Source organism: Sesamum indicum, linkage group LG6 (genome assembly GCF_000512975.1).
Source record: "Sesamum indicum cultivar Zhongzhi No. 13 linkage group LG6, S_indicum_v1.0, whole genome shotgun sequence".
NCBI classification, from domain to species: domain Eukaryota; kingdom Viridiplantae; phylum Streptophyta; class Magnoliopsida; order Lamiales; family Pedaliaceae; genus Sesamum; species Sesamum indicum.
The window spans coordinates 21,937,930-21,949,068 of NC_026150.1; the positions used below are offsets into that span (position 1 = coordinate 21,937,930).

Below are 11,139 nucleotides of genomic sequence, written 5' to 3' on the forward strand. Positions count from 1 at the left end.
CCTTCCCTTCCCCTTGTAGACAGACATATGTTGTTAACAGACAGCACTTGCATCTTTTATATGAAACCTCTTTTCTTGCTTTGTTTTCAGTGGTGATCAAATGGTTTTTGGCATTCTTTTGTGAGTTTGTTAGTTGCTTATGATGTTTGGTACAGCAGTAGTTGTCAACTTCTGGTGGTTGAATCCAATTCACTCCCTTCCCCACCCCAAATTCTCTCTCTGTCTCTTGTATGTATGTATGTATGTAGTTGATGATTATGTAATAGCATTAAATTAAAGAAAAGAAAAAGGAGTAATAATGAAGAAAGTGTAGAGATGGAAGTGGGAAGATTAGATTGCGAAAATGTCACATGCAAGCATTAAATAGTTGCAAACTTCCAAACAGTCCCCACAACCCCCACCCCCCATATAACAAGAGAATAGGAATAGGAATAGCAGATTCAGACTGGCACAAAGAGATATAGAAAGAAACCATCAATAGTCGGTGCTGGAATAGAGATAGATAGATATATATATATATCCCCACTCCCACTCCATAGATGAAACGGTCACAAAACGTATGCCTAAAACCATAAAAATGTAATTAAATATATATTCTGCAAAAACTCCAAATACAAAATGTACCCGTTGCATTGCCTGCTTCCAATACTCTTTATATATTATAAAAAGAATATTTTATCGTACCATTTTTTAATACTCAAGTCTACCTTTTTTTTCATTTCTCTATTTTAAAAAAAATTTGATCAAATTAGTAATTCTAGTATTTTGTAATAATTTCACAATTATATTATTTTTTTTGTTAACTACCCACTTCTCCACATTTCTCCCTCACCTTATTTTTCCACATTTATTAATTTTTTTTTTATATTTCAAAATTTCAACTGAAATTTCAGATATTTATGATTTTGAAGAAAAATTCAACTTATAGTTACTAACATAATACTGAAATAGTAATAAAATGAATTAATGAAATATTTAAAAATTTGGGAAAAGAGAATACGTTAATTCCACCCAACTAATACAGGAAAGAGAGAGATGATGACTTTTATTACAAGACTTCTTCTACCTCTAAATGATGAATTTATTTCTAGTTAATTATTATCACTCTGCTTTAATTTATTGTAGTAAAAGTTTGATGGAATTGCTCATTCTTAACCACCATTCATTATTTATTATTTCTCTGTGTCTTTTGCTGCAACTAATTTTACTTATTCCCTCTAATATCGGATCTTACATAATATATACAGTTAATTACACTGACACACCCTCTTAAAATATAAAATTATAGTTTCTCCTAAAACAATTTCAAAATTACACTTACACGTCCTCTTAAGATTCTCCGTTTACATCCGACTCCATTTCATTAAAGTTTGGATGAGAATTACTGATTTTAAGAAAAAAAATTATAAATTTTTAATTTTTCCATCATTTGCCTTCCCATATATATTTTTATACTTATATAATATATATATATATGGAGTGATGTTAATATTATTATATAAATTTTTATCAAAATTATTATATAAAAATATTAAATAAAGGGTAAAATTAGAAATTTACTAACATCGGTATTTTTGGTCTAAAACTATAACAAAGGAATCAGATAGAAAGGGTGAATTTACATGAGGGAGGGGGTAGGTGTAATCTTACAACTCACTTAGAAGAAAGTGAAGTTTCGAATTGGAAGAAGAATTTAAGTGTAATTAACTCGAATATACAATTACGAGGTATAATAATCAAACATTAAGAAATGATTTGGAAAGCAAGGTGAATACCGACATAATCTGGAGGAGTCGCAACCATAATTTTATAGTAATGCATGAGATTCGAGCCTTAATTACTAGACTAAAGACTATTAATTTAATTTTTACTTAATATATGAATCTTGAATTTGGGTAACCTTAAGGCATCTAGTCAAGTGTGAGTCAAAGAGACAGGATAATTGATATGACCTTTCACTCGTGCTTTTTTAACTTGGGAGAATCTCCGCCAACACAAGGGTTAAAAAGACAAATATTTCACTCACTGGTATTGTCGGATTGGGACAAAGCATGGAATAATCAAGTTTATTCTCTTCTTTTTTTTTTTCTTTTAAAAAAAAAGTAGGTAATGACAAATTACATCAATATTTTAGAAAATTATGCAATTAAGTAATTTAATCAATACATCAATATGATTGAAAAAAATAATAAAATAAATTATAATTTACTGTGTAAATAAAATACAAATACCCAATCATCTAATTAGACTTAAAATTATAACTTTGAACTTAATAGTTAATCAAGTTTTTTACCCGTTTCCCTCTCTGGACTAGTACTAGCCTCAAATCACACATATTTTTTCAAATAATTTTGTAAAATTTTGTTTGAATAATTGAATCTTGTATGTATTTAAAAGTAATAATTTATTAATTTTTTAGTTAAGACACAGCCACTCAATTATTAGAGGTGTGCTCTGCTACTGAGCTAATAGTCTGTTGTGCGATGCTCCCGTTAGGAGTATGTATTTGTTCATTATTGACAAACTTAGGAATTGCAAGTCATGTTAAAGATTGATTTAGAATGACAGAAGCTTTGCCATAAAACCCTACATTTTCCTCATGCATTTATTAAAAACTGGATTATAGTATAAATTGTAATAATATAACTATCCATTTGAATAATAACGATTACAGCGTGTGGGGACTTGAAATCCTGAACCCCAAACCCAGGCCCCGGAGGAAAAAACTTGCCCAAGATGAATATCTATTACAAAACTAACCCCTCCTGCCTACCCGTTCCATTATTTAATATTCATAATGTCAACCCAGTGATGAATCAGCCTGACATGGCTCTAAACAAATTCTTGCTTCCAAGTGCTCCAACAGTGACTATTTATCAGCTTTCATACATATAAAACTAGTTTTACATAGTTCAGTGCGCAATGTGCCTAGACTCATTGAGAAAAATAGATAGGTTATAAAAGATTTGTGGATCACAAGACATAAGAAAGAGCATCATAATTCATTATACATTTTGAACACCAGAAGTTTGAACAGGGAAAAAGTAGTTTTGCCAGACTCCCCGAGGACATAACTCCAACAGTTTTGGGCATTAATCATTCTTTCAAGTTCTTTTAATTTAACTTGACAGTCAATCGGATACAATTTTAGTTATTTTTTCAAAATCCAGGGTTCCATGTACTTCATGCACCACTTGCATACAATCGCGTCCATTCTTTAGCTGCAACATTGATAACAAATCAAACTTGATCAAGCATGCTAAAGACAACTAGGTTTTCACTTTAGATAAACTGCTACATCATAGATTTAGAAACAGAATTGAAGGCATACCTGTTTCAACAGCTTCAGCCTCATTTGTTTTCCAGTGCTTTGCTATGTTTTCAGACAGTGGATCATCTGGATTCGGAGCACTCAAAAGTGCTTGAATGCTAAACATAAACAACAGAATGATGAAAGATCAAGGAGTGTTAGCAAAAAGAGGATTGCAGACTACTCTAAGATGCAAGAGTCTCAAATCCACATCACAGCTTAAAATTTTATTACTCAATGAAGAAATTACAAGAAATTAGATATGCTTTTAGTACTCCATGAGCACAGTTTCACAAACATCTTAAATGTTCCTGCTTGCAAGAGATCATCACTATGAATTTTATTACCTCAACAGTACAGTTCTAATCTGAAGTGCTGGACTCCATTTGTCCTTGAGAATATCGAGGCATATCCTTCCAAGCTGTACTAATATTGCATTAGGTGATATACCAGAACAATGGATAATGAGCACAGAAATCAAGAAAGTTCATACTAGGACCACAAACCTTATCAATGTTGGGGTGGTAGATTTTTGTGAGGAAGCGAACCTGTTGGAAGATGTGAGAAATTAGTTAGGTATGTTCAGACCTAAAGAAAAACAATGGCCTTCGTTTGGGACCTTTTCACAAGTCCCAGAAACAGAGGCCGTATACAAGAGTACTTTTCTCCATCTGTATAATGTCATCTAAAAAAATTATTTTTGCAGCCAAATAAATTACCTCAAGATCAGATTAATCAATAACTCAAGTAAAAACTTTGAAGGCATAGACAGATCATTTAAAGGTCAAAAGACATGTTGCTCATCACCAATTCACTTGGCAGGATAGAAGAATACATTCATGCAATCTCACCAAAGAATGCTAAGTGTAAGACTACTAAGATCCATACATTCAAAATAATTTTCCCAACGGAATTGTTGAGCATTGTGATTAGATAAATTTAGTATAATACATTTGTAATTTCTTTTAATGTAGAGATGCTACTAGTCAGTTCCAATTGTGTCAGCAGCGCTACCACAGAGGAATTTCACAGATAATATGAACAAATGTTATTTGGGAAACACAAAGCGTTAAACATCATCTTATTCCATAGAGCCAACATGAAGTACCTTTGGGGCAGCCATTGGGTATTCTTCGGGTAAAAATAACTCCAGCTTAAAAACACCTCCTACATAGTATGGCCATTCGAGAAGAAACAAGAAAGAAATTAGATGTATGTTTTGAAACTGAAAGCATGTATGGCATAATACAACTAAGTCGTCCGGAAATACCAAGACATAAGACCATCACATCTACAAAATAAACACACAACACGAGGGCAGGGTATTCCACCATACACTTCATTTATTACCACTATAGATCTCAAGCACATTGGGACACAAGGCTAGTGAAAATGCTACAGAAAAAGAGATAGGGAGAGTAGCAAGATGGAATAAAACGCATGAACCAATATCTTTTATGAGATACATATCTTGCTAGAAAGCATGGCCTGAAACCAGAAACTGCACATACAAGGAAATAACGAGGGCAAGGAAAAAAAAAAGTTTATTACACAGCAGAACAGGACATCTTGAAAGACTCTTAATAAATAAAGACTTTATATGATAAGCAAGTGGCCTTTTCATATAATTAATTGTTGTTGAGATCAGAGCTCCATAAGGCATGGTTCTCAGAAGAAAAAATTGAGAATGCAGATTCTGAATTTGTTAGCAAAACAATGGCTCCATTCTCAGGAAGTTCAAAAATATGAAGAAGAGTTAAATAGGATAGGAATTTATAACAAGCTCTTAAAAGTCCTTAATAGGGGAACAGATTAAGCTACATAGTCCACATGAAAACATGATGGTTGTCATAAGAAATCACTGTATTCGTCATACCTAAATGGAACAATGATCAGCTAACAGGAAATGCCAGTTCAAGTTACCTTCATAAGGAGACTGCGTGGGACCAAGGATCATCACATTGAAGTATCTCATATTGTCTTCTGAAGGAGATGCACTTATCCCTGGCGCTGTATCCACACATTCAAAGTAACATTCAAGTGCCTTGAACTTTAATAATCCTCATTATGTAAAAATCAGAAACAACATGAAAGATTAATCCTCAACATGATCATTAGCAACTAGACAAAAATGCAAAGACAACTACATACTCAAAATTGTAGGGTTCATGTCCGATTACCAGATTCCCACATAACTGGCACCAGAATGACTCTTTTGAACTTCTCAAAAGCAGTAACAGTACAAACTTAGATGTTCATTCTGCACAGCTATTAATTTTACCCAAAATAAAATCAAACAACATAGGACGCTTAAGTTACATGGCAATACAAAAAAATAATTACAAAAATGAGCTTCATCTATGCATCAGTCGAATCATAAAATTACAAAGGACTCTAAAACAAAAGAAGCACAGGTGCAAACTAAAAACATCAACAGAGCAGCTTAACATTAAAGTTCTGAAACACGAAGACGAATTTTTTTTTTTTTTTAAAAAAAAAAAAAAAGCTACACATACTCACTCGTACAATAATTTCGAAAATTCATCTTATTTTAGTTCACCCATTTAAGCTAAAACATGAATCTAACTCCAATGTGCATGAGACGAAATAGAAGGCTTTACCTGGTTCGCTCAGAAGACGCTGGGTCTCCTATTAGATCAAAAAGGACAAAAGCAAACATCAAAATCACAAAATTACTGTGTCAATCAATACAATAAAATCAAAGCACACCAAAATCAAACAATTCGAACCCACATAACTGCAAAATCTAGGGTTTAGCAAGAAATTAATATAGGGATCAAGAGCGCAACGCGAAGATCAGATGTTATACCTTGATGATTCTCCGCGGCAGATTGCTGTTGGCCATTGGATTGAATTTGCAAGCTTATTTTTTCTCTCTTAGTCGGAGAGTTTACGCTAACAAAAGAGTTTTTTTTTTTTCTCTCTCTAGAAAGATTGGGAAAGGGTTGGATCGTGGGAAATTTTGATGGTGCTCCTTTTTATTATGGAATGAAAAATATGATATATGGACTCTACTCTCTAGGCTGGTCAAACCCTTCTCCACCAAAATATATTAATATATATATATACACACACACACATTTTACATAATTTAATTATAATTATATCATAATCTTAATTATTAATAATTAAAAGCATATACATATAACTAATCAAATATTACTATAAAAATATATTAATAACTATTATTAAAATAGAAAAATGCAAACAAATGCCAATAACTTTTTTAGGTTGAGTAGTAAGTTTTATTAATAGTAAAAGCGTGGTATAAAAAGTGATACAATAATAATATTTGAAATGATGTTCTCCCTCAACTTCTATGTATTTGAATTGCGGTAGAGACCTTGTTAAAAGAGGCACCCTTGATAGAACACCCCTTTGCCAGTTCCGCTGCAGCAAAGCAACCTCTGCCCATGGTAATGGAACTTATCGCATTTTGTTGTCTTAGTGACATTACCTTTGCTTTCTTTAATATTTTTGTCAATGGAACGAAAAGTCCTTGCTTGCTTCTTCTTCTACTCTTTCTGTGAATACTTCTTGATAGGACTAGTGTTGGAGGCACATTGTATGATATTGGCCAAGTGGCATAAACTTATTTATAAGGGAGTAGTATTTTTTATTTATGTTTTTTTCACAGATTATAAGGAGTAGTACTCTTTATTTATATTTTTTGTGCAACGTCTAAAAAAAAAACCAACCTTTTGTTAGAATAAGTGACCAAAATTCAATTAGATTAGCTATTTCATAATTTATTTAAGTATTTTTTTTTATTTTGTAATATTGAATTAAATAAATAAGAGTAAGTATTCATTCGGCCTTACTTTGTTGTTCTTACTCCTATAATTTTCATACATTGCAACAAAGCCCACAGATCATTAATCAACCAATGAAATTGGGTTGAGCATTGCAACTATGAAACCAACTTTCGAGAGTTGGATCTGAAATGTTTCAAGTAGAGAACTCCGAGAATAGACACTGAGGGTTCCGTTGCGATTTGCACTAAATATTACATCCATATGATGGGCGTCGTGTTTCATAAGTGAGAGGCGTATGACGTCTATGCAATTTTAGTGGGTGGTTGACAATAGTTGTCAAGCCGGTTGAACTGACTCTCGAGGAATTGTCATTAGAAGCCTGTGACGCTTGGTCGGTATGACTTGAACTCCTCAACTCCGATAGTATGGGGTTTAGTCTTTAAACTTGAGGTTCACGCCATTTTCACATATTCTCTAGTACCATGGACCGTTGCTAGACAGCCACCCATGGTGACGGGTGCTTTTGGAATAAGTGTTAATCGAAAGCAATTAATTAAATATGATTTAACTAACATAACACAAAAATATTTGCTAATTAAATTGTGTGTTAACACAAGTCCAAGTCTAACTGAAGGTGAACCTACAGAGTCACAGAAAACACCATTCAAGGAAGTAGTAGGATTAATTCATAATTAATTCTAAAAGAAATGAATTTAAATTAATTCGAGAGATTAAATAATATGATCATTTAAATGGGAAAATCCAAGTGATGGAAAGCCCAATATTTAATTAATGAGATTAATTAAATTTGGATTAGGTTTAATTAATTTGAGAAAATCAGTTTTCATTAAATCGAATAAATTAATTAATAGGATCAATTAATTAGAATATTGACTTGGTAATTTAATGAGATTAAATAAACTGGGTTAGGCTCAATTATTTGATGGATTAATTAATCGGGCTAGGGGTTAGGATTTATTTGATTTTCCCATTTAGGCTTTTAAAAATTGATTGGATTAATTTTATGGAGGCTCAAAGTCTATGAGTTTAATTTATTTTGAATTAAGTCCAATAAGATATATATATATATATATATATATATATGAAGTAGTAAGGATGAGAGAGTTATTGCTTGAGCACTTACGATACTAGTAGGTAGTGTACTATGAGAACAAACATTGTACCTATTTTTAACTTGACATGTAATGCATACACATATACATACAATAGAGAAACTTTAAAGTTTGAATCCTTCCATCCAAAATGCAAACCCCAGTGAATTTACCATATTTCTCTTTGTCGAATTATAACTTACTTAATTCTTTTAAAATAACAAATGACTTTTGACATAAAAATGAAGAGAAAAGTTGCTGATTTCATCAAGTAAAAGGATTTTTGGAGTCTCAATAACATTAGACCAAAAGCTTATTCAACCGCACACATCTATGAAGTAGTATGTATGATTCCACAAGAGGGGTGAGACAGATTTCCCCAAACATGGGCTACGACAAACTTGATCACCACCTATTCACTCTCTCAGTCATACAAAGTTACAAAATGAGATAATACAATCAACCAGTGTTCTGCAATCCAGCAGCAATACCCTTCATGGTCAAGATGAGGGTGTCCTCCAACCCCGGGGCGTACTCGCTTGTTGGATTCAATTTCACGAGCTCAGCAGCAGCTTTTGATTCCATGTAGTCCTTGGAAATATGGGGCCTCAACTTGACATGGTAGGTCGGATCACGAATTCGCTTGAGAGTATACGCCTGGCAGACGTTCAACGTTGTAATGTAGGAGTCACGCAGACGAAGTCGTTGCTTCAAGTGCAGGTCTCCTTCAAGGAGATCCTTGTGGTCGGCAATCTATGAGAAAGAGAAAAATTCACATCAGAACATGATATTCTAACAACCTGTGATCAGATTTCCCAGGAAAGTTTTTACCTGCAGCAGAAGGGTTTTTGTTTCCTCATAGTTGGATCTCAAGCGCTCGCCGAACGACCACAAGTCTTCTGAAACTAGGAGTTTGTCGTACAACGCAGCAATACCGGGGTCTCCTTTGGCAAACACCATCTCAACTAAGTCGATTGTGACTCTAAAGAACGGCCATTCATTGTACATTTCCTGTAGCATTTTGAGGTTTCTGATGTCCTTCTCTAAGGCGTATTTGAATGCACCCCCAAAGCCGAGCCAAACAGGGAGATGAAATCTGGTCTGTGTCCATGCAAAAATCCATGGGATAGCTCTTAGCGATTCAATGCCTCCACTCGGTTTCCTCTTTGATGGACGACTACCAATGTTCATCCGACCGTACTCTAATTCCGGTGTGGCCTGAAATGATTTATATAAACCCTGTTTACTCAAAAGATGATAATTTATAACTTATAAATATATGTAAATTGACATTTTGTAACTCCTTACAAGGCGGAAATACTCGACAAACCGAGGTTCTTTGAAGACAATTGACCGATACTCCTCGGTCGCAATGACCGCAATTTCATCCAGAAGGGCCCGCCACTGAGGCTTGGGGGAGATGGGGGGACGCATTCCATGTTCTAGTGTGGCAGCTGTAAAACGCTGGAGCGTTCTGAAGCACAATTGCTCCTCCCCAAATGACTGCTCGATGACTTCTCCCTGAACCGTAACACGAAGAGATCCATGTATGGTGTCTGGTGGTTGAGACAATATAGCAAGGTGAGTAGGGCCGCCTCCTCGTCCCACAGTTCCACCTCGACCATGGAACATAGTTAATTTCACACCATATTCCTTTGCAACTTTAATAAGCTCCTCTTGAGCCTTGTACAATTGCCATGCAGCTGACAGCCGACCGGCATCTTTACCGGAGTCCGAGTACCCGATCATGACTTCTTGCTTGCCCTGGATTCGGTTCTTGTACCAGTCGATCGAGAAAAGGCGTGCAACAGCAGCAGGAGCTGCCTCCAGGTCAGCCAACTTTTCAAAAAGCGGAACAACTCTTAACGGCTGCCTCACTTTGCACTCACGTTGTAGAAGCTCCACTGCTAGCACGTCAGATGGTGCCGTGGCCATCGAAATGATGTATGCGCCAAAGCAGTCCGATGGGAGTTCCGCCAAGACGTGGAATGTGTCCAAAACATCTGCAATCTCTTCGGTTTTCGGAAGATCAGCTCCAAAAAGGGGTCTTTTGCTGGCCAGTTCAGAGAGGAGCCATTCCTGCCGGCGTTCTTCTGACCAGTCTCTATATGAACCGATATCCAAATGTTTGGTGATGGCGTCTAGGACATCAGTGTGTCGATCTGACTCTTGCCTTATGTCAAGTTTCACGAGTGAGAGCCCAAAGGTGGAAACTTGCCTTAGAAAATCTAGAAGGCTTCCATCAGCTATAGGTCGGTCACCACAAGCACATAGAGATCTGTAACAGAGCTCAAGAGGTTCCAAGAACTGCATAAAATTCGAACCTTGTTTAGACTATATCCAGATAGCAAGATTGAAGAATATCAAGCCACGTTACAGATCAAGTAAGTGAATTGATGCTTGCTTTAAATCACAAAATCTACATGCAAGCGAGCTCACTTGTAAGAGTTACGCAACTGAGATGACTGAAACCAAACAATTAATTGATATTACACCTTTTCTCAAGGGAAACATACTTTATTTTTAAAACAAGAAGCAAGTCAGTGCTTCAGTATGAAATCCCATGAAAAGGTGGGCATGCCTTCTGCATGCAACCCGTGATTTAGATAATTCTCATGATTCATGAAATTTTTGGAAATACCTGCTCAATATTGGTGTAAGTTGCCTCTTCTGGGATGTCACAAATTCCATGGGCTAACATATGACGAGAACGCTCACGTGTCTGATAGAGCTTATCCCTCACGTCACCAAGAATGACACGATAGGGTTCGTTTGGGGGAATTGTCTTCCAGAATTCTGAATGAGAAAGAAGATAAATTTTCTGAAGTTGAAGAGAGAAAGAGAGAGACTTGGAAAGAGCATTCAATACGACAAGGACAGTTGTAAATATTTATAGATTGTGTAATAACAACACAAGTCTGTATGGGACCATAGTGAAATC

At 35.1% G+C, this 11,139-nt stretch overlaps 2 protein-coding genes across 3 annotated transcripts in view; both read right to left on the minus strand.

Moving 5' to 3' along the window:
• LOC105165439 (ubiquitin-conjugating enzyme E2 36) lies at window positions 2,938-6,307 on the minus strand. Its single transcript, XM_011084455.2, has 8 exons — window positions 6,141-6,307; window positions 5,932-5,959; window positions 5,234-5,320; window positions 4,419-4,477; window positions 3,817-3,858; window positions 3,658-3,731; window positions 3,332-3,429; window positions 2,938-3,221 (listed from the first exon to the last, which is right to left on the minus strand). The coding sequence occupies exons 1-8, from the start codon at window positions 6,174-6,176 to the stop codon at window positions 3,184-3,186; spliced, it is 462 nt and encodes a 153-aa protein (XP_011082757.1). The 5' UTR covers window positions 6,177-6,307; the 3' UTR covers window positions 2,938-3,183.
• Window positions 8,442-11,139, minus strand: part of LOC105165441 (phosphoenolpyruvate carboxylase-like) — a 5,173-nt gene continuing 2,475 nt past the window's right edge. For both annotated transcript variants that reach the window (XM_011084457.2, XM_020694290.1), the window contains exons 8-11: window positions 10,840-10,994; window positions 9,507-10,505; window positions 9,030-9,416; window positions 8,442-8,951 (exon numbers count right to left, since the gene is read on the minus strand). In XM_011084457.2, coding sequence (XP_011082759.1) covers window positions 8,658-8,951; window positions 9,030-9,416; window positions 9,507-10,505; window positions 10,840-10,994 — 1,835 coding nt within the window. In that variant the 3' untranslated portion in view covers window positions 8,442-8,657. The remainder of the gene's footprint in view (window positions 8,952-9,029; window positions 9,417-9,506; window positions 10,506-10,839; window positions 10,995-11,139) is intronic.

Bases quoted from the DNA above. Each gene is read 5' to 3' on its own strand.
- LOC105165439 (XM_011084455.2), bottom strand. From the start codon at position 6,176: ATGGCCAACAGCAATCTGCCGCGGAGAATCATCAAG. The intron at 5,960-6,140 runs GTATAACATCTG...TTGATCTAATAG, and splicing joins TGCCGCGGAGAATCATCAAG to GAGACCCAGCGTCTTCTGAG. The intron at 3,430-3,657 runs GTAATAAAATTC...GTTTATGTTTAG, and splicing joins ATTAGAACTGTACTGTTGAG to CATTCAAGCACTTTTGAGTG.